General features: G+C 26.7%; 1 protein-coding gene and 1 non-coding gene across 6 annotated transcripts in view; one reads left to right on the plus strand and one right to left on the minus strand.

The window, feature by feature from the left end:
• The window catches only part of LOC114123600 (uncharacterized), a 101,694-nt gene that overhangs the window by 71,393 nt on the left and 3,941 nt on the right, over positions 1-26,360 (plus strand). For 4 of the 5 annotated variants that reach the window (XM_027986639.2, XM_050200579.1, XM_050200577.1 and 1 more), the window contains 4 exons: positions 1,286-1,511; positions 5,509-5,880; positions 19,262-19,447; positions 24,506-24,772. In XM_027986639.2, coding sequence (XP_027842440.2) covers positions 1,286-1,511; positions 5,509-5,880; positions 19,262-19,447; positions 24,506-24,772 — 1,051 coding nt within the window. The remainder of the gene's footprint in view (positions 1-1,285; positions 1,512-5,508; positions 5,881-19,261; positions 19,448-24,505; positions 24,773-26,360) is intronic. The other variant, XM_027986640.2, reaches the window with a different exon arrangement.
• On the minus strand, positions 8,413-8,484 carry Trnae-uuc (transfer RNA glutamic acid (anticodon UUC)). The gene has a single exon. It is a non-coding gene; the product is annotated as a tRNA-Glu (tRNA).

Below are 26,360 nucleotides of genomic sequence, written 5' to 3' on the forward strand. Positions count from 1 at the left end.
GAATATCAAAATTTTTTGGCTTTTTGGCATACAACTATTTATGATTTTTTTTTTATATTTTTGATATTAATATCAGAAATATTTTCATATTTACTTTTCTCAATAATCAGATTTTAATAATAAAAAAAATATATTTATTACATTTTTGTTGTAAATATAAATTATTTGAAGGTAAATCCCCAGGAAATGTTTTTTTTCTGTACGTGCCTGTTACGTTTATATATTTTATTTTTGTTTTGTGTAAGAATTTAATTTTTTTTATGTTTATTGATTATCGCTTATCGAGTTGTTCTCGTAGTTTTTCATCTATTTTTTAAATGAATTCTATGTATTGTGTTTTTCATTCGACTGTTTAATTGTTTTGGCTTATCGCTTTTTTCGCTAAGAGCCACAACAAATATTCTATACTATGTATTAGTATTTAATTAGTTTGGAAATGGCCATTAGATTAATTGGAATTTATAAACAATAATATGATATAATTAATGAGGTTATTAAATATTTTACATTATAAATGTACAGTTGGGTTATCTACTATTGCTCTAGAATCCATGTAGGTATTAAAAAATGCATACAGTAATTTATTATTAAGTTTTCAAACTTATTGATCACTTACGGTACAATATATTGGCACCAATTTCTTCTTTTTTGAGGTAAATTGTTTAACGATGGATGTATTTTAAAGTGAGGGACTGTCCCGTCCAAACCTACGTTGGTATACTTGATAGTCCCGTTAGTAGTAACATTAGAAGGTTTAAAATTTCAGACCAAAACTACACTTTTGCTCACTTAAATTGAAAGTAAACTGAAACAGAATTGTTTTAGGGTATAAACATAAATAACTAAAATTAAAGATATAATATTTTTTTTTTCGTTATTTTAATTATTAATATTAAAAACGCTTAAAATGCATTTTTAATATAAACCATTTATTTCAAAAATTTAAAAAAAAAACAAAACTTTTCAAACATTGTTTTTAAAAATAGCTCAGAGGTGCCGTTGGAAATAATATTTACTTTAATTTTCATTACTTAATTTATGCCTTAAAACAAATTTTTAGAAATGTATTTTCATTCTAAGTGAGTTTGTTTATGAAACAGAAAACGTAATCATAACACTTGTGTATGACTAATAACATCGTTTAATATTTAGCATTCCTGGTATTATGTATACATGTATGTATATAACAAGAAATTTGTAAAACCCTGTGTAATATTATCTATGTAAATTGTACCACAGTTGACGCTCTGAATTATATTACAAAGATTATTCTATCGTTGTACAGGTGGTCGCAAGGGCTATTATTCCACCAGGCAATGGTGGATTGTGCGAGGGCAGCCATATTGATACCGTTAGCGCACAGCCTCCTCTATTGTGTGCCGGTGAAAAAATGTAGCTTGGTGGAGACCGCGTTCCTGTTGCTGGTAACCGTATCCACGATAAACATGCTGACCATCGTCCTTAACGATTCGCCAGTATTCCCGGAGGACGACGAAGAAGATGGCTATCAGGTGAGTTTAATTCAATTCATGTGTTTACATACATACATACGGCATACCAATCAAATAATTAAAAATATTGTAAATATTAAAAAACAAATGCACTCATACACTCATGACTGTATAGAACCTAGAATATAATATTCGAACTATTATGTATCGAAAAAATGCCGATTGGATAATTTTATAAATTTGTGTCTGTAAAATTATTACGTTGTCTAGGCGTGAAATGATTTAAGACTTAAAACCTTCAACATTATGTATAATATATATTCATTATTGTTCGTTATTATGATCACCGTGGGGTTTACTCTACTCTATTTATGGTGCTCATAATATTATAGTTTACTACATGATTTATATTTACGAATCAGTAATGGTAAAATATTATGTTATACAATAATATTTGAAATAACTATTGCTAATAATATAATTTTCGACAGATTTTTAACAGATTTTTTTCTTATTTAAATACTTATTGGCTCATATTTTATTTTTTATTAAAAAAAAAAAACAGATAAAAATATTTTAATAGCAAAAATACAAAACTGAAAATATGGTTTGCCAACTAAAAACAGATTTCACTTTAATGGAAAAATAAATAGCTTAAAAGCGGACCGGATATAAACGTCGGATGCTGGGAACTTGTCTCGCATCGGTCAATTCGGTTTAGGATAGAATGGTGTGTTAGTATATAATTTCAATGAATTACCATTATATGTATTATGTTAGTAGAACACTAATCCAATTCTAGATAGTTTGGAATTCACAATCCTTTAATGATTATAGATAATCTATAGTTTTTCCTTACACGATTACTTAATATGGAAAACTATTTGCTTTAAATGATCTCTTTGAAATTCCAGCTATATATTCTCGATTTTCTATTCACAGAGGTGCTACTTGATTTTTTAAAATACTTTTTTCATCCAACAATGTGCTCACGAAAAACTCAATAATAATAATAATAACAAAAAAGTGATTGTAAAATATCCAATACACTATCATAACCCACATAACCTCATTTCGCTTAGAATCAAAAATGCTATAGGATGTGCGTTCGATGAAAAGGAAATTACCAACGTGAAACATTTTTAGATTTTATGGTGATTTAATTTTCATTAACTAAAGTGCATTAGCTGTGATGTGGGGTAATGCGTTTTACTGGCTACACTGATTTTCTAAGTTAATTTTTATAATTTTAAAAAAAAAATAAGTTTTTTTAATACAACTTGCATATTATTTACAAAAAAAAATCTATATTTTCTATATATAAAGAAGCCAAGTGAATGAAAATTATGTACTTCCTAATGAACTACAGTCAAAAACTTTCAATTAAATGCTGTGTTAATGCTAAAATATCATTCTTAAATAAATTACATATGTATAGAGTATGTACAATGTCAACAGTGTCTTAAAAAATTATAAATCCACAGATGACAATATGAAATTAATTCCTAAGAATTACTCTAAAAGTCCTTGGGTTCATGCGTAAGAAGACATTTTACTTCAACATTGAATATTCTTATAATATTCTTGATCATTTGAATAAAAGACCAATTCAAAAAATGTCACTTGACGTTCAACTTAACTGAAAGAGTAATACAATTAAAAGAAAAACAAAAAAAGAGTCGATTTAAAGTACGCCTCTATAAAATAAATATGTCTCCTCCATCATATATATTAATTTAGTATATTAACTTTGTACATAAACATATTTTATAAATATTCATAATATTTATCATATTATTTTATAGACGATTTTTTTTTTTTATTTTAAATTAATTAATACATTTAAAGGCCATTGTAAAAACATATACAAATGTTGAAACAATTAAATTAATAATAATAAAAAAAATAAGGTTTCTTAGTAATTTTAATGAAAGACCATCATCATTGTATATTTTAATTCTATAGGCAGAATTTAAATTAGAATAAATTAACTATTGTAAAATATTTATATATTTTGTAAAAATCTATTGTTAAAACTTATAAATGCATTAAAAATAATTCACAAACACTAACTTTGAAAATTAGCACAGCCAATGAAATGAATCACTCCATTGATTTTTATAGGTACGAGCTCAGCTAATATCATTATAAACAATATATTTTATTAATAACATAATAAGTAGTAACATCAAACAAATACGGTAAGCTATTCAAATACAATAGTTTTAACCAAGTGCGCCTGTGTAACGAGCGAATTTGTGTTTGGCCGGAAAGTTACGTCGAGCAATATCTATTCCCTGGTGAATAATAATTATTATTCCAAACATTGTTGTAACTTAACAACCCTTCGGGTCATCAAGTAATTAGCAATCTTATACGATAAAAGTAGACAACCTAAACTATGTATATACCATTGTTTCAATTAAAACATAATGCTGTTTTACACGTAAGTAATATAAGTACCTTATGGCTTATGCTATAAATACGAGTATATGTTTATCTATCTAACCTACACTAACCTATATTCATACAGATTTTAATTGAACGCGTTTTAATTTAATAAATACATATTGTACGAAAATATTCTGAATTCTATTTTGAGTATATATTATATTATACGCATACAATATTTATTCCTAACGATCTGCGAAACTATAGATGAGGTAAAGAAGTATATATTCCACATTATTTTCACACAATATATCAATAATCATTACCAATTGTTGTTGTAGCTGTCGTAGGTACCTATACAAACATTTTATGGTCTATATCCAGTCATTAATCATATGAATCTGGTACATAATAACATTGTAAGACTCATTTATTGTATATTGTTTGTATTTTTTATTTGTTTTAACTTCTCGTTAAAAAATCAATCATTTTGTTTAGTACAGTTTTATTATATTTGAAATAGGTCCCGTGTTGTTTTAAAACACGATTTTTCGTTTACAATTTCGAAATGACAAACACTGAGCGTATATAACATTATTGTTTAAATCGGGTTTACTTAATTCGATTACCTATGTCACGGGTAGGGTTTTATTGTGATTGACAACGTAAACATTTCGTGTATCTATTACGGATATAAGTTATAACTGCAATAAAGTAGTATAATAATAGCTCATAAACCAGTCTTGTAAAGTATTTGAGTAAATGTATTTAAATACTATTATAGTAATTTAAAATACTGTTTTGGATGTACATGTATTATAAAATACTAGTATTTTTAAATAAGTAGTTTTTAAAATATTTAAAAAAAATATCTGTCACATTTGAGATTGGTTTTTGATAGGTAATCATTATATTGTGTTATTCTTAATTAAAATCAAATTATTTATTTATTTTTTACTTAATTAACAAACGTTAATTATACACATTTTTATTATTCAGTATAATAAAAATATTAGTAGGTACAAACTTCTAAATTCTATTTTTTTTTTATCCTCTTTTAAAATTAATAAGTATTTGAAATACATGCCAAGTATTTGTACTTGTATTAAATACGATTTTAACAGTATTTTTTTATGAGGCTTTCGTTATCCATTCCTACTAATATTGCAATTAGATATTTGAGAAAGTTATACATACTAATAATTAATAATGATACACTACAACAATTTACTTACCATTACTTTACAGTTTACAGTTTTTTTGTTGATTTTAATATTAGATTAATTATTTACCTTTACAAAACTTAAATTCGATACAACATCCGATCTCTCTCGTTGATTTTACTTATCGTTCAAATTTCAATTTTAATAAAAAATATTTTTAAATAATTACCACATATAGTGAGGTATTTATACTTAATAGGTAATAAGTTTAATAACCCGCATACAAAAATGTAGTTAAAATATCGGAAACAAAAAAAAAAAAAAATACCACTATTGTTATTAACAGAAGTTTAGAAGATAGAAACTAACGTGTAATAAGCACAATAGATATGCGTTAACAGTCAATAATAATGTGTCACACGGTCGTCAAGTATTCGCTAGTACACGCATAATTATTTACGTATGACGTATAAGTCAAGACACCGAATATTTTTTCGTCGCAGGTGTCTTCGGTGCCACTGTTGCTGGACTCGCCGCAGTGCGTCGTGTTCGGCACGTTCATGATATGGTTCGCGGCCATCACCATCAACCTGGGCCCGACGTTCATGAGCGGAGCACTGGCCGCCGGCGCCGAGGTGACGAGGGACAAGCCGGGATGTCCGCTCGTACACGGACCGTTCCGGCACTACATACTCAACGCCCTGTGGATAATCATCAACCTGCTGTGCGTGCTGCTCACGCTGTTCCACTTGCGCAAGCTGCACAGGGACCTGACCAAGGCCAACGTGGAGGCCGTCAGGGTGGCCGGACTTGTCACCACGTTGGTAAACGTAACCGGCAACAATTACAACTCGGACCCGCGGCATGCCCCGAGGGTAAGTGGCTATACTATATTTTGTATATATTAAGTATAGGGGGCACCATAACAAACGGATCTATCGGCGGTGTTTCTCGTCGATTGGCCTCAAAAGTAGAGACTGCAAATCGATGGGCTCGTGACCGCCGTTGTGTTAGATCGAGACCAATACGGTTACAGTAGTTATCGTCATAATATTATAATAATATAAGACGTATAGTGATCTAAAGTAAACGATGCGTTCGAATTAAAGACTTACGTTCGATACATTTTTTTTTTTTTTGAGTTTTTTGAGTTTTTCTGGCTTTTTAAAATCCATCCATTTCTTATGATGCACTCTGCATTATTATTAATTATTACAGTATAATAATATAAATACTAATTCAAATAGTTATTCACAAGTTGTCTCACGCCTATATACCTACCGTTGATTTGTTGTATTTTTATCACGAAATTATAATATTATAGAACAACGTTTTCGTATGGGTGAGTATTGTATACCGTCAAGAGAACTTTTACCTTTTTTATTTTTTCTATATACGTTCCACGTACACAAAAAAGTTATTTTTAAGTTTGAAAAACATGATGTACCTAAGTATAACATATTTTAAAACAATTATATAACTTTTTTCGTATTGTCTATACATCGAAAAATAAAATAAAAACAATACAGCACTGTCAAAGTTTTCAACTTTTTATGATGTAAATTAAATTTTTTTCTATAGAGTAATTCTGTCCCGAGCAAAACTATATTTAACAAACCGTACATTTTATGAACATGTAGTGTCTTCTCAATGTCCGATTTTCGCTAAATACCTAACGATTGACTTAAGAATAGGTTGGATTACAGTCAAGGCATTGCAGGAATGACCAAATGATAGCAAATTATTTTATAAATTATCATTATTGTACCAGTTTCAATATACCTATGTAATAAAACATTATTTTTACTTAATACTTATGTATTAGTTTTCATTTTTAAAAATCAAAAAGTTTATAGTTCCACGAATACTTAACTAATTCATTTATCATGATTTGTAATACATGTACATATCGTAAAACATAAATCGGGTTAAATTTCACCGTTGGTGTTAAATAAAGACCACATGTTACAGGGTTGTATACTAAGCCTTTACAAATAATTTTTAATTGCTGTTATAAAACTATATACATCTATCTTTATAGATACACGACCGTAATCACATATTAAGGCAATACAATATTATTAAAATGTATTAAAATGTAATCATTTTAACTTATTGTTACTAATAGGTATATATCGTAGAGTACTAAAGTAGTATAGTGTAAACAATTATTGCATTGAATAATAGTATAATAAATAAGCTGTATTAAAATAATAATTATACTGAAGAATATACTCGTATATTACGAGTACTATGCAAAAGCTCCAATGAAGTAATTAACAATAAAAAATTAACAGTTTTTAAAATACCAAAAGACGTAGGAATGACTGCTAATTTTTTTTATACCTCTTCCTTAAAGAAGCCCCTATAATAGACTACCGCATGAAATATATGTTACGTATAATTTAATAACATACACCAAAAAGTTATAGCATTTGATTTTTTTACGGTCTGGGGTAATCCTTTATCAAATAATATTTACATTATGTTTACTTTTTATTAGAATATATTTTACCCAATATTTATTTGAATCCTACAACCGGATACACGTATAGTTATGTTTTTGTGGATAACGACCTGTACAATACCGGAGCCTCCGATAAAAGAATAAATAATATTAATATAATATATTTGCATAACGTGTTCTTATATATTTTGTATAATATCGTATTTCAGACGTTGCAGGATGAACAATTCTTAATTTTATGGCATACATTTTTCTTTTATCATCATTTCTTTCCTTTATATTTTATACATTGTTTTGCATTTTTAATTACCTATATTGATTTAAACAATCAAATACATCAGTTCACTAAATCGAGATCTTTAACCATTATTGAATTATTGTTGTACGTTTTGCAAAAGTCTTCATTATATATTAAAAATGCACAGGCTTACTAAAATATATGCGTACCCGGGAGGCATATGCAAGGCATGTTACAGGATATGTTTCTGCAAACACAATTATCCGTATAAATATTTCATTAATAGTTTTGTTAACAATGATCTTATTCATGGTAAAGTTATGGACATTACTTATTTGTTTATGATTATTTTTTTTCAAGTTATTTTAATTTGGAACAAGAAAGTTAGGTGATGATGTTTTATTTTTTGTGTAATAATTAAAACTCTATGATATTCTATATTAGACTGTGTAGATTTTTCTAACATATTTGACTTTTTATTCATATTTAAATATTAATGTCAGCATAATATTATAGATTTTTACATTTAGTGTAATCAAAAAACTTTGAAAAATAAGACTTCCGAATAATTAATATAATCTCACGTTCCTTCAGTTCTAGACAATATCTACTATTTAAATTTTTATAAGTAATGATAAATAATTATAAAAATAGCGTTATAAACTTTATAATAAATTGTGTGAAAAAATAATAAAAAATATATTCCGGTACCGGGAATCGAACCCGAGCCTCCTGGGTGAAAGCCAGGTATCCTAGCCACTAGACCATACCGGATTAATGCAAGGGACAGATAAAATAAGTTTATATAACATTTTAATCACAAAAAACACATGATGAATTTTTATATTATTATCGTTGTAATAATTAATATTATAAAATACCTGTATTATTGTCCATATGATATATTTCTATAAACATCTTAGGTTCTAACACAATTACAACCACCCAAATCCAACACTCAGTGGGATGGATCAATAATTTTGCTATGAGTCCCGCACGACTACCTACACAAAACCATACCCAATACAATTTACATTCTTAAGATTTATAATATTATGATTATGATTTAGTAGCTAACTAATGAGTTAAGTATTAGCCTAAATAACCGTGTTGTAATATAACCAATGGCATTGTTAATAAATTATAATAATATGATCCCTTCAAATCCATCACCTATTATCTATAATATAGGTTAGGCACCTAATGTCTATTATGTTTTGTGTAGGTAACACAGTACCTAATGTAGTACTTATGTAGGTATTAAGTTTCTTAAATTTGAATGGGATATACATTATACATATTATACTATATAAATGACATATTATATGTATAATGTAAAGTTACCCTAAATAAAATATTAGGTATGCAGGTAATTCATTACAAAATGCCTAACACCTACTTACAATTTACATTGGTTTCGATTTTATTATTTATGAAAAATCAATTACAGTAATTTTGCTTTAAGAGCAATAATATAATATGATAATAATTTAATATGATTTGTAAAATAATTTGAAAAAATCATAATATTAATTATTATTAGGTACCCATTAACCGTACATTATACTATTAGGTACAATCGCATACCTATATGTATGTGTTTATTCACTATTCACAGTTCAATAATATTATAACCACTACATTATCAGTTGATGAAACGTTTTCGTAAGACTTAGTTATATCATTGATTATACATACTATGTATAATCAATGGTTTTATCTATGAAGTGATCGAAAATAGTATATTCGTAAGTTCGCCTGTAATAACTTATAAAAATATTATAGGCGAACGTACGAATAGATCCAATCACACATTACTATGAAAAATAGTTTGTATTCTTCCGCTATCCGTGGTCCGTGTTATAGCCAAATTTCCAGTTTATACGCGTAAAGGTTAGGTTTAGTACAACAGTCGTATAGATATATAGTAAGTGAATATATAATAGCTATTACATAATCTAAGTTAAGGGTCAGACAAGGTAGAACTTTGTGCTTTAATGTCGACCACTTAAACTATATTTTGGTACATTTCACTTGGGTAAACTCGAGTGGCCGTGTAACTGGTAAAGGTACATTTTACGTTTATAAAAAAAATGCACACAAGCTGTAATAACATAAAACATGACTTAAACATTTTCGCGAATCAAAAAAAATAAAAATATTTACTTTGCTTTATTATACTTATATATGCACACGCTAAATTAAACAACCACAGTGGGTCGTGATCTCTCCGCTTAAAACAGAAATTTAATTTTCCAGCATTTTAATACAAAAAATCTTAATATTCAAATACATAGCAACTAACTCGTCATTTGAATACCTACCTGTTATTTAACAATCCATGTATATTATATCGATTAATATAATTTAGTGTACACTATACAATTTTACCGGCAGTTACGCGTCATACATTATTCGTATACATTTTCTGTGGCCTGAAATTTATATTATATTTTAATATTATAATATAGAAGCATCTGTTATTGCACCGCACGACTTTTTCATGATCAAAATTCAAAACGTGTACTTTTATAATAAATCTTTATGCAAATATTTTGCGATTCGCTAAATATATATATATTTTTACTATAAAATATGTTTATGAGACAAAGTTTTAATTTAGTGTATGACGTTTATTATTATTACAATATGGTGTATTATAGTGTAGTATGACTAGTATGAGTGAGTGTGTGTGTAATTACTTTAAATCATAACTTAATTAACCATAATTAAATCGTTCTATTGTTCCATTGTTGAACAAAGTTTAATTTACATAATATTTAAATTAAAAAAAAAAAAATAATAATAATCATTAAAATTATATTGGTGTGTGTCTATAAATATATATATATATATATATATTGTATAGTTATTATAATATTAATATAAGATTATGAACATAATCCGCGTGTATAAGATAAACGATGTGCTTGAAGCTTCTATACATACCTTATAATATAATCTTAAATACTAATTTCACCTTGCCATCGTTAAGTATGCATTTAAATAGAACCAATTAATGTATAGATATTCGATTCTAAAATATAGTTCTGCTGTATGAATGTAGAGTGTTATATTTTGTTTTCATAATAATATTATAAGTTGAACTAAAAATTAATAGTATTGCATGCATGAATATGACACGCTTACATTATATAGGTATATAATATTATTAAAAATACAAAACCCGAAATGATTGTACCTACACAATATTATAAATTTATAACTAATATTTACATTTTCAAAAGCTAAACGATTTTTAAAACGTTTTTACCTAACCTAAATTGTAGATATTATATTCAATATTGGCTATTATTAATTAAATAGGTATATATGTTGTTATCCATATTATCATTTAAATTAATAATATCTCTTAATATATTCTTAATATAAATTTTGAATGTCACATTATTTTATAATTGTGAATTATTATTTTTTTCGAGTTGCTTTTGAGTTTTAATATTATTTCACGTTTACTATTATTATTATTGTAAGTTTACTTCACCATAATAATTTATCTACGTTTTAAAAGAATATCACTTTTAATTAAGTTTAGAGGAGATAATATAAAAATATAATATCACATTTACGCAATTTAAAAAAAAATTTAAACAAAAGTTAAACAAACACAGTAATATAACTATAAAATGATCGTAAATTCTTAATAAAATAAATTAAATAAGTTTCAAATATTTTTTTAGTTAGTTCTAATATATCATTTTCTATTATACGGACCTACATTTTTTCCCCAGAGAATAGTAACTTAGCATAAAGGTGTATCGGTCCCACGTATACTCGACCTATATAATCTAACAATTTGATCGACTATATATACACAATGCAATTTTTAAACTCAAGGTATTACATATTTATATCCTATAATATAATACTATGTAAGTCTGATCCTTGCTCGCTTCGTTCATCAACCCCGTGTTTTCATCGTCCCCTATTATTATTATCTCTCTATATTATTAAAGAATTTATGGAAAAAAATAATGTTTAAGTTTATTATTTTTTTCTTATAATACTATATTATTACTTTAATTTATTTACAGTTTGGTTGTCATCATAATTATTTGACGACGAAACTATTTTTTTAAACTTTTTGTATTATAAATAAATACTAGTAGCCATTTTTTTCCTACTTTGAAAATCCTGTACCTACTTTATATGTTAAAAATAAATTATTACGATAAGGTTTTTTTTATTCGCTTTATATTGCATGTATAATAACCATGATTTTTAAATATACCTGAATACATTTTTAAATTTAACTAAATCCATTTGAAATACTGTATACCACGGCTTATATACACATATACTTAGATACCTATATTAAAATAGATCATGTGAAGTGCATTTTTATTGAACATGCATTGCACAATGCACATTCGTAATAGTGTTATGCACACTATTTTTTTTTCTTTTAATGATAAGAAAATATTTAAATGAATGCCAATAATTATGTAAATTATTCTCTTTTGTCTGTATAATTCTTAACACGTGAGTATTTTTCACAAAACGTAATAATATTCACGTGACTGATAAAATAATAGTAATTCTGTACATCGTTCGTACCTATATTTTATTATAATAATAAAATATATATGTGTTAACCATCGTGCCCGATCTACAGAATTTTATAGTGATATAAAATATAAACTCCGTCACTTGTCTGTTGTTAAGTCCTAACAGTTCAGACGATATGTATGTTATTACTTATATGGCTATTGTCTTATTACACTATTTATTGTAAATTATACTTATCGTGGAATTCCCCACGACTTCAAATAAATGTATATATATACATTTTTTATATACCACTATAATAGTACCTACTATAATACGTTTCAGATTCATAGAAGAACACGATATTATATTATAATGAACCAAATAACAACCCTCATATCGTCTATATAGAATATACAAAAGCTAAGGGATCGTTGTTCAAATGATTTATTTAACACAAACGCGTATTGGTTCATTTTCGACAATATACCTATATGGGTAAAGATATTTTGTGATAGGAGTTCTTTATAAACGTACATCTATATAATGCATAATATATTATGCGTATTTCATTCGTACACTTGAGCCTGAAGGTATGACGACTGTATAAGACACATACGTCGGGATAACTACCGTTCAGTTTCACAAGGGCTTATGCATATCCAACGAGCGTAAATATCGCATGTTACGAATTAAAGTTTAATTACTTAACCTATGAAAACTTGATAGCTTCTATAATATTATATTGTATAATACTGAATCAATTATTCTGGTAAATAATAATTTCTAGTACGATTTTAATAGCTGTACATACCATGCGTTTAATGTTTAAACGACGCAGTGTTATTATTTATTAGTATATGAAAATGAAAGTTTTATATTACATTTCGCAATAATACACCACATATTATTAAAATACACTACACATTTATAATTAAATACTTATTTTTCTATGAAACAATAATTATTGTATAGTAGACTTTTTCTATACTCCTCTCAATTATCATCATTTCCATTAATTTTCTGTTTTCAGAGTTTTTCTACTGATATTTTTAATTATCAATAAAATCATTTAATACAGGATGACGAAACTAGCTAACAAAGATACATATTATGCATAATTCCTAAATCATAACTACATTTTTTAAGTAGGAGTTAATATTTGGTTTTCAAATTATTTCATGATTTGTACATTATAATATAGTTATTATTTCTTTCAATAAATTTTAGTTTGTTTGTTATTAGTTTTAATACATGTTAATTAAAATAAATCCGTTTATATTTCGATGAATGAATAATATACGATCAAAGTAATTTAACTTAATTAATATTTTATTTTGATCAAATTTAATTCTGTTCACGTATACCTACATAATATTATATCATATAACAAAATAACACATAGTGAATAAATAAACAATTTAATTACATCAAAACTTAACTCACTTAATTTCATTTACGATATAAATTAAATTGATTTGATATACGAAAATTTCTCTAGAGTGTATTTAAAATATATATTGTTTGAAAAATACATAAGATATTAATATTAAATTGCTAATTGTCAAATAAAATAATTATAATATCCATCTCATATTTACGTGCATAATCGTACTTACTGAATTTAATCAGCATTAAAGATTGTAATTAATATTTACAAATTCGTGCATATAAATGTCATTTTATTCAAAATAGTATTAAAAAAATTATTTTGAGTAAAAAAACTAGGAAATATTATTGTAACTGACAGTAATGTATTCAATTATAGTGAGAGTGATTCACTAATACATAATATGTAGGTAATCTTTAACGTCAATGAGAGAAGTTTTATTTTACGTTTAACTTTCTAATTTCAAGACGCACCTACCTATGTAATAATATTATATCAGATATCTTAAATTGAGCAGATGATATGTGCAAAATTCAACTCGATTCCATAATAGATAATTTGGAGATTATACTTGCAGTACGGATGTGATTTAGTTTGATCGGTAATAATTACGAAGACCAAAAATAGGACCAAACTCAGCCAGAACTTGGCGTATAGAGTTATTTAATAATTATCGTAATTTCGACCTGAAAAATTGAATAAAATTTGGCTTTATTTTAACATTAATTATAAACGTGATTAAAAAATATCTACAAGTATCATATAAGGATAATAACTCGTTTTTTTCAATTGGTATTTTTTTATGATAATATTTGTAAACCTATCTGAATCGAAATTTAAATGGTTAATTTATGAGTTTATACGCTTTATGTACTCACATTAATAGTTCGGAATAATGATTTTTTAAATAATATAAGATATAAGTAATACCTACTTATTTATTTTGATACTTTATTATTATACACCAAAATGTTTTTGTAGTTGATTAATATTGATGATTTTAATTTCAAACAATTTATCATAGCCTCTATATCTTTAAACTTATTGTCTTATCTTAAGTTCGTGATAAAGTTTAATTACTTAAAAACTACTCATTCAAACTTTGATTAAGATACATCAACATTTTCAAAAAAAAAATATATATATATATATATCTGCTTATAAAGTATATTAAAAAGTGTGGTTATTATTTGACAAAGAAAAAACAAATTTGTATTGCCATATTATGATTCAGAACAATTTAAATATTTTAATATATACTCTTTAAGTACACTTTCATAATTTGAATAATAATACATTATTATTAAAGGATATAAAATGGGAGAGCAGAATTGATGAATCATTCTGTATAAGTACTATCAGCACCATAGTGTATGTGGTTATAAACTTTGTAGTACTTTGTTCCATCACGCGTAGTTTTGAATTAAAAATATATTATATAATATTCTTAGAAATTTTGTGATTTCCAATAGTGCTGTAGCATATAAACGACCACGTATTCTACTCACGTATAGTGAATGTTTATAATCTATATATAGTATATGCATATAATAGGTATATGTGTAGTTATTTCGTAAGAAAATGTGGAAAACCAATTCTAAAAACATATTCAATCAGCATATACACACAAACATCCATGTTATTAATACATACAAACCATATAATATAATATAATATAATATTATATATGGTATGTTATTAATATATTTACCATAGTTACTAATATTCCACTTGGTAGTTTTGACAAAGTGTATGAGTTGATATTTTCTACAGATTTTCAAACACCGTTTACTATTTATAATACGAGTAAATATTAATATTTTAATGTTAATAATTTACTAAATGATTTCATCTAAAATTATTACTAACTATAATCAAAAAAGTATAAAGATCGTGGGCAACAAGTACGAGTAATAAACTAACTAATTAAGTAGTATTTTTTATATGTATATATTTATAATATAGTAACATAATATTATCAATGGAGAGGGAGCAGATGATAATACAAATTTAAGAATTATATCACAATATTTTGATAAAAAAAGAATATGAAATAGTACATGTAGATACTTGTAAGGTCTTTTAACAATATACCTTTGATATAATTATTGGCTGCAATTGAAACATCTTATTTGGAAATGATTCATATAGTTATATATATGTATATTGTATATATCATCTGTATACCGTATTAGTATTGTAGTAATACAATAACGTTAACACGGCGTCCTGGTTAGGCAATTTAGCTACACTTCGATCGTTGGTCCATCATACCAGTATAGTAGTAATATTGTTGTTACGACTTACGAATTCAGTATTTTGAATTTTTTATGAATAAGAGTGTTTTACTTTCCTACAATAAAAACCATTACTAGTATAACACTCAGCTCAGCGTCACTAGCATACCGTACACTGTTAGTGAGATTTACCATAATAACATTGTATATAATATATAGAATGTATACCATAAATCATTATTATTATAGATGTATTGTTGTATTGATCTTATGCAAAATAATAATTATAGAACAAAAAGAAAATTGCACGTCACAAAAGCTATTATATACCTACATAGTATATAATATGTAGTATTAGTATGGGAATATTGTTATAGAAAATTAATTTGTCAAAACATAATATTGTCAATATAATTTATTATATAATTCGGTTAAGACAGATACGCTGAATAAAAATTAAGTAAAACAATAACGTTGAAAATTGGTGTCAGTGTGTGATAAATGATAATTTATAAATGAGCCTATTATATTATTATCGAATTGTTACGATTATATTGTTTCATCTTTTATCCTGTCGTGAGAAAATATAGACAGATCAATCAGAGTATTTGTTTCGTCACTATTGTTTCCGCAATTTTATTTTTGGGTGAATCGATGAAATTATAACCTATTTTTACATCTCAAAATATTTAACTGTGTACCAGACATTGTAATTATTAACAGTAATCTATAACTAAATCCTGATAAAATATAATTTAAATATCACAAGTAAATCTAAAACAGTATACACTCAAATAATTTTTAGAATTTTTGTATTGTTAAGGATCTTTATTTGTTTTAATCAAAAGCCTTTGGGTGACTCGATAAAAATAAAATACATATTATATTATAGATATTTAATAGCGATACTAAATAACACCTACTATTTAGTTGTAGTAAAATAATTTATATACTATTATCTATGTATAGAATGCTTAATAATAAAACTTAGTTTAATAGTGGTGTAAAATACACGTACTTTTAATTTTTATGTAATACTCGTAATTTATGGACTGTAGTAAATGATATTACTCAATCGCGAAATTCAATGATTTTTTTTTTAAGTACCTGCTATAATTTTTATTAAAATTAGTGCTTTAATTATAATATGTATTCATCATTTTTATAACCGTTCTAATAATATACCCGATGTTGAGAAGAACGAAAAATTAATTTACTCGTCAACTATAAGTACTTGGATATTATATTATGCTATTTATTCTCAGATAAGTTTTAAATTATTATTTTTATTATTATTTTAGTTCATTATGGAAGTTACTGTTATTTCACTGTTTAACATGATACAGACACATTGTTATATTAGACAAATTATTGACGTATATTATTAAAAGTTTCACTTATTCACAAGTTTCTGATTGCATTGTCAATTTTTATAGACCATTAAAATATATCATGTTCATGTTTAAATATATCACAACAACTATGATAATTGGTAATTAAAAATTAATTGGTCCGTTCTGTAATCTTCTGACATTTAACTACATTATTCTCAAAATATATTTTACTGCAAAATAATTTGAGTGGATAATTTAAAGACTTTTATTTAAAGTTTTTATTAATAAATTTACTTAAGCAACACTTTTTTTTTACATTTTTTCTCTTATAACGAACTGAAACGAAAAAATCTAATAACGAGTTTACTTTTCCAATTACAAGTTTCCAGGCCATGTATTTTCATGCAGATGTATATTCAGGAGACAAAAATCTAACAAATTAATAATCAACTTATTAAAAAAGTTTTTGAACGGACATTCAACTATATTAAAAAATAAATAAATATAGAATATAATATTATACAGGTACACTTGATGTATTATTCTCATTGCTACTTATTTTTAAACTTTAAATTTTTTTAAATTTAACCAATTAACTTTTTTTTTAAGTTCTATATAAAATAAAATATTGATGAATAATAGCCTAAAAATATTACATTAAATTTCTTAAATAAGATTATATTGATTTTTAATCTCAATACTTTTATTAAAAAGTGTTTTATACATTGTATAATGATGCTAATTATTAAATTTATTCTGGCATAGATTCAATAAATTCAAAGCAATAATTTTAGTAAGAGATTTTAAAAATTTATTCATACTGTAATACATCGTACATTTAATTAACAAAAAATATTTTTTAAGCCTTAAATTTATATTCGGAAAGTATAAATAAAACAATATGAGATAAAATAAACGATACTTGATTGTAAAGTATAATATATAGTTGTTAAATTTATATATTTCTTAAAACTATGTGTACTGTACTTAGTAAATTTATTGTTAGTAATAATTATACAACTAAAAGTTTTCTACAGTTTTTGAAGAAAAAACTGAAAGGGTGTCAAATTGCCAAAATTACTGAGGTACATTTAATCATTATCAACCAAAAATTAGTTTAAGCCCGCGAATAACGATATAGTTTTATGCTTTTATAAAGAATTTTTTTAACACAAATTAATCGATGAAGATGTGTAATAGTGCCATTATTTATTAACAAATATTTTTTGCTATTAATTATAGTTATTGAACTAAATGTAATACATCAATAAATACCTAGTCTTACGAGAGTATAAGTAAGTCAACGTTTCACTAAAACTTTGTTTTAAATTCTTTACGTAAGTTCAGTACAAATAAATAAAATACACACTCTAAAAACCTTTTAAGATGTGTGGCTTTAACTTTGTTAATCTGTCACCAAATGGTCATTTGAAATTTGTAGTTTGGAGTTTTGTGCTGCCAATTACATTTATCGAGAGTATCTGTATTACGAAAGTCAAAGAATGGATAGAAACATTTACCTTAAACTTTATCTAAAGGTAAAACTTAAATTATATATAAACTATTATAATTATCAAATATTCAATCAATAATTACAAAACGTCAGATTTCTGAAAATAGTAGAATAGTTTATAAACGAAATCAAATTGATTATTTTTTTTATACGTTTTTAGTTTTTTCACAATAAAAACAATGTATAGTTTATTTCAATTTTAAAGCGAATTAGACTATTTAAGCCGATTGATTTGTTCTAATAAATCAATTTATAAAATATTTTTTTTTTTTCATTGTATTTATCGTAGATTCTTATATAAATATAATAGTGTGAAAGGATAAAACAATGGCAAAACAACGTTTTCGTATTAGTTACTACTTTAATGGTGAAATATAGATTTTTACACAAGTTTAAAATTGTATTAGTGTATAATATATATACATATATATTATATATATTTTTTTTTTAATATTTGGTCAATACTACTATAATACTATTTGATTTTTAAACATCTGAAACCTATCCTAATATATCTTATAATAATATCTCAAAAATATTGACAATCTATTTTTCGGTTTGCTCGCAGAGAAGTTTGGGTGCGGTGGAAGAGCATCAAAGGATGCGCAACTACCTGTTGCGCATCGAGAGGGAAGGAGTCCAAAAGGTTAAAATGTTCGTAGTCATCACTGCGGCGTATGTGATCTTCTGGGGACCGCTATTTTTCGTCACATTGGTACAACATCCGCTATACGGCAATCGTTCCGACTACGAGGTAAGCTGATATAAATATATTTTTTAATACTGTTGCTGTGCTCGTAAATTTTATGAGATAACTAAAATATAGACATTGAACCAGTGATTCTGATACTTGTATAAGCTATGCTGCACGACAATCAGACATATTATATTAAATATTTTATACGAATCGCACTTAATCATTAAAAATGAATTAAAAATGAATTTCAGTCATCAGCTACTTGCACATGGGTACTGTCACTTAAGTAAAATAATGAAATTAATATATTATTTAAGTGCGTTAAATCAATTGCTATAATATCGAAATAATATATTATATAGAAATCAAACAGTATTACATATTTCATGAGAATAGTATTAGAACAATGATTGTTGGGAATTTTTTTTAAATCTTAACATTATTATCTATTAATAAATGATAACACATAGTTTACTTATAAAACTGTTGTGATTTTATTGACCACGTCGTTTTACCTATAATAATACAATAATAAGTGTTGTTACTGTCTGTATCATTCATTCTAAGCATGAATAAATGAAAAGGAAACGGTTATAGTTATTGATAATAGTTCTAATAGGTTTTTATTTATATGTATATTATGGCATACCACTCTAACAGACCCTTTTTAAATATTTTATGGATTGCGACCCTTTTTACGGCCGACGTGCATTTTGACGACTTTTTTCTTGCTTTAAATTTGCTTTATCATTATTAAACAATAATAAATATGATATTCTTTCTTAAAAATTAAAATTCATTTTTTATGAATTTATTATTATTTTATATATACATAATCAATAATATTTCGTACATGGGCAACGCTTTCTCTCAACCTACAAAAAAACCATCCTTAAATCCGGACTACCCTTCTCTAGAGTTTAAACAAGATCAGTGCTAGACTTACTGCCGTATTGTTATTACTAATTACTATATTATAATTATCATCATGTATATCATTCTTGAATCGTTCGTTTGAAAGATTCATTTCCAGACCGCACGTCACATGCCGTAAAATAATATTGTTTAGTTATATATAATAATTTATACAAATCTTAATAAATAAAATCAAAAATTGAAACCCTTGACGGCTTGACGCCAATGTTCTCGGAAACTACTCAACGGATTATCTCAATCATTTTAAAATATAAAATGGAAGATTATATTACGGAGAAGGTTCCTACCACAATAGCATTTGTCAAAGTTGATAAACAATTGAGTTATCTATTAATTAAAAAACCGTGTACATTGTATACCTATATACGTATTGTACGCCCGTGGGTTCTAGCTACCTGCAACTTAACCTTTTTGTCCGTCAAATTATGAGTTTGATTTTGATATCCGCGTGTAGATATGAATTCTTCCGAGAAGTTGATCGATAAAAATAATCTCGGACATCACGCGTGCACCAAAAATATGTATACCGAATATTCGTAAATAGCATTTGCCTGTTACGCACCATCGTCGACAGATTCGATGTCGGTGGCTACTATATACACTCATACAATCACAAAGTTAGAAGATTTAAATAATTGAGGCCTACAGTCTTATAATATTTTATATAAAAATGGTGAAGAAATGTAAAGTAATTCATCGATTAAAAACGGGTAGGCCGATTTGGCTCAATTTTTTTTCACATTTGTCTATAATTGCCTACAGGAGAAGATTTTTAAGAAAGAAAATTTTGGAAAACCCCACTTTGTATAGGCGCTAAAGCCTTAAACAGGAATTTTGATGAATTTTATAATGGATATTTTTGTTTATAAACGATTCTATTGGTTTTTATTAAAAAATAATTGTAATAATAAAGTGGTAAACGTGTCAACACATAAGTCAGATTGTTATACCAACTATATAAAAAAAACACGAAACGCCTCTTTATCGTATCTAATCCACCATAGTAAAACAAAATTGATATAACTTTGAAACTTAGGGTAAGAAATTATAAACTTACGTACACATCTCGCGGCGTCCGCAATCCGCCACAAGTGGACCTAACCCCATGGTCAACGTCAAGCGAAATGGCTATATTATTATAACCCGACTAACTCACCAACTGATAAACATAGAGCCTGAACATTGATAAATCAAGACTTGCAATTTACACGGTACGTTTGTGCCACAAATGTAGAGTACAATAAGGAAATATTTTACAAAATTGGCATTTAAAAGTGGTGGTTGCACAAGTTTTTTGAGATTTCAAAATGGTCAATGAAAATGTTTAAGTTTTGAACACCGAATAATAAATACCAAATTAAAAAAAGTTTGAATCATATTATATAATTGGCAGTTTTAACGGACAATGAAGTACATTGGGTCAGCTAGTTTAATATATATTTATAATACATGATACATAATATACATACATTGGTAGTCTCATACATTAAATAACCTATGAAATTTACTGAAATAATATGAAACTAAAACTATATCTATATATACATATATATATATATATATATATATCTATATATATATATACTATCTATATATACGAAAATTGAAAATACTTAAAGTTCTTTCTAAGATTATAAATCTGTATACAATTGTAATACGATATTATAGATTAATAACCTAAAAACATTTTTGACAAAGATAAATGATGAACCCAAACTTCCAAATAACGATTAATTAAAAAAAAAAAAAAAAAAAAATACTTTATTAAAATAAATGAATTCATATAATTTTCATAAATAACATTTTATTTTTAATAATAATACTAGTATTTTGGTTTTAAATACTGTAATATATTAATATTGTCACACTACGTATACGTATTATAGTTATATATTGTGAAAAATAATTCATTATTTCCAAAATGAAACGTTTGAGTGTATTGGATTTTTTTTGTTGTTATTATTAATTATGAATGAAATTCGGCTTTAATGACTGAGCCATTTGTACTACATAATTTAATAGATTATGATTCCCCGGTTAGCGGTAAGATAAAAATGTATATAGTATATATTAGTGTATTATATATTTAAAACACAACACGCGTATAAAATCAAATTCTGTCCAAGACAAGTTTTCAAGTGTAATGCACGATATATCGATACGCCATTATTTACGTTCAATTTATTATTATTATTACCTATGTATAGAACCATGTTATAAATTCGAAATGCGCTATTGATGTACTGAAACTAAACTAAATTTCCCCCAAGAATATCAGAGGTTATAAAATCTCAAGAGAGTGATTCACATCATGTACACTGTACTGCAGTATACTTACTTATAATATGTTTATAAAACTATGGATAACTCATTGTTTCCAAGAAGTGGAAAATCAATCATTTCGAATTAACTTTAATAAATATCACCACACATATCATGGTTTGATAAATATTTAATGATAATAGATTAATAATAATAATTCTATAGGTGTTCAACAAATATTATGAAAATCGGAAAATCGCTAAAATATTTATTTCACTGGCCATTTTGAATTTTATATTTTTATGAACGTATAATATTTACTTTACTCCCTAAAATATCGCCTTCTCGTAATAATTATATGTCCAATCGCTTACAAACATGTGTAATCCATGCAGTCGGCGTTCTGTTACCTACTCGAATATCCTTAATAACACTAAATTCTCCATATCTATGTGATAACAAATAAAACCAACTACTTAGAATCATTTTAGTAAAAGTCTATATAAGGCTATAGAATTGAAAATATCTCTCTGTTTCTATTCTTATGTAATTATAATTACAACAACAATAATAGAAACTATTCAAGGCTGTAGATTTAATGCGATAAAAATTGCTGAATATTATGCTAAATTTTTAAGTTTTGGCAAAATTAAAAAATATAAAAATACATTTTTTTAACAAAGGTCGTCATTATACCTAATAGTAACAAGACAAACTAATTTGCATTGATGGTATTTATAATTAATCGCATTAATATTGATTTTATCATAAACAATAAAAATCACCATTATATCACATAATAATATGTAATTTTTTTATCGCAATTTATTTTTATTCATCGAAAAGTGTTATTACATCTAAATATTTATAAGTGATAACAACCAACTCAAGACATTTTTTATCACAACACAAATGTAAATACAATTATTGGAATCAAAACTTAAAAAAAAAATCCTCGTTGACTACTGGCCAACATTATAAATACAGTTAGCATCTGTTGATTGTCTAAAAAAAAAACTATGACATTCATTAAAAAATATGCACAAATAATAGTATAATATTTAAGATAATATAACGTGAAATCCTCGAGAATAATAATATGCAGAATATAATTAGTAAAAATAAATAGTTAAATAGTTAAATAAAATATTAATAAAAATATTAAAATATTAATTATTATTAAATAGTTCGCAAAAATTAAAATAGTTGTACCGTTGTATAATATGCTTTTTTAATCGTTTAATCACAGATTAAATTATTTTTAATATTATCATTTTATTTAATCTGTTGTATGACAGTAAATTTTATTATAAAAAAAAAAACAACATGATAGATAAAATAACAAAGAAAAACAGATTTTAAAATAACAATTATTACTATTATATTAAAATAAAAAAATACAACTAGCTGATTTTATACGGTGTTGCCCGTGAAAAATTAAGTAATGCACTATAATGCCAATAGGTTCGCTCAGTTAAATTTTAAAGACGTATTTTTACACAGTAATTTGTGCTTATTTGACCAAATATAGAAGTATAAAATTTTAAAATTACGTCTTACAATAATTACAATAACCAATTTCTGTTATGTACCTAACCAATGGCGACCCTATCCAATTAGAAAATATTAGTTGTTCGTTATCCGACCAGTCTCTGCGCCGCTAGCTCCTGTTTAAAAGGCAAACTTTGAAAAATGTCGCTTCGATATTATATATGCTCATTATCGTGGGTACAGAATTGTGTGTACCAAGTCTCAGAACCCACAACCACGAGTATATGACACGCACACGTTGTTTTTTATTAATTTAGATAATTATACAGCTATATTGGGCAATCGTAATATCATAATATTAATTAAAATAACAGTATCATCGACAATAGTTAATACGATACCGTCGCCGTACTGTTGTTGCTGCAGGTGACACTGCACGTGGCCAATGGCCATTCGTTCGTCAACGCCATGCTGTTCCTGGTGCTGCACCGAGGACTCCGGCAGGCGGCCGCCGACGCTTGCTGCACCAGCATGTCCATGGTGGGCAGGTGGCTGACGGCCGGATGGTCGCCGGAACCGTACACGTTGGACGCGTCGTTGCCGGGCATGTCGCCCGAGCCCGTGTTGGCCGCTCCACCGCCACCGCCGCCATCCAGTCTGCCGGCGTACACTATTCGGCACACTTCGATGCGAGTGAGTCGTATAATATGATAATAATATTATTATTTAAATTCGTCCCACAAATACTACGGTAGGCGTGGTAACGACGAAAGATCGATTGCAAACTCCATCCGATAACTTTTGCCGGTAAAATATAATAAAATCGACAACTGCTTTATAATATAGTAGACGAGCGATTTGTTGTCGAATTGTAATTTAACGCACGAGAAAAATCAATATTGATCTCTGTGTTAGAACTATTTTAAAACTATGTTTTTCATGAATAACTTTCCGGAGATAATGCGATTCTTCTACTCGTTGTTCCCTCTATTTTCTAAATAATTCTAAATGGATAAAATATAGCTTTCGAAAAATATCACAACTATAGGACTGCAGGTCTTAATCAACAAGGCCATAGAAAAGTAAAGAACAATAGGCCCTTCATTTCAATAGTTTATGAATAGTTTTTATCTTAGTGATATCGGGACCGATTTTATAATCATCCAAATACATTATTTTTGTTACTTATTACAAATGTTTTGCATGGGAAGGAAGGTCGTTTGAGGAATAAAAAACGGGATTCAAAATGTCGAAGAGATCGAGGAAAACATTTAAGACGATAAATTATTCAGTTTACACTTGTTGTACTTTGACTGCACATTGACCTTATTTATAGGTAGCGTGTAATTGGTTTTTCAAGACGGAGGGGAGGATTATGGAATTCAAAAAAAAAATTTCTCGGTGAATACTATTAGAAATATTTTTAAGGCCGCTTCTATATTTTATGATTTATAATAGATCGTAAGACAGTGAGAAGAGTTTCAATCGTTCAACGTCTACTGTAGTGACGATCCGTCGGAATTTATACATTTTTAAAACTACCAATTATAGCGTATTAAAATGGCACTATTCTCAAAGACCGATCAAAGAGTTTCGCCAAACAACGATAATCTTCTATAGATATATGCTTTGCATATTACTATTTCAGTTGGTTCGATTTTTATAATAAAATCATAATATAATTATGCATTTATCGGCAATGGTGGTCGGTGGTCGCAAAGAGAGAGATATAATGATCTATGAACTAATAGCCAACAACATACACTTATATATTATAATATTACCTGTACAGTAAAAACGCGCTGCGGTGTGCGGCCGAACGCTGAAATTATCGGAATCACGTTGGTCCGTTTATAAAGACGTTCGATGGTCTCAGCTGGTCGATACTCACTTATCTCGAAAGACCAGACGATTCATTCCTGATAAACTTATATAATATACATATTACATATAAATAATATTAAATATAATCACATATCTCATGCAAATATAATTATTATAATGTAAATAACATAGTTTTGCTCTAAAGTATACACCATCATGTACGATCACTGTGCGGTGGATAGACTCGGAAATGAATCCAGTGAAGCGCGGCTAGAGATCCGGCCGTCACGTATAATATTATTATGTATCTACTTGGTTATATATACATGTTGTTATAATATTATATTATTATTTTCGGCGAAATTTTCACTTTTTTGTCTTGCCCACCTCCTCAGTTTTTCTCCTCTCCCCCCTCATTATATGTATACAATATACACAGTCGTGTATGGTATACCGC

Source organism: Aphis gossypii, chromosome 2, assembly GCF_020184175.1.
Source record: "Aphis gossypii isolate Hap1 chromosome 2, ASM2018417v2, whole genome shotgun sequence".
NCBI lineage: Eukaryota > Metazoa > Arthropoda > Insecta > Hemiptera > Aphididae > Aphis > Aphis gossypii.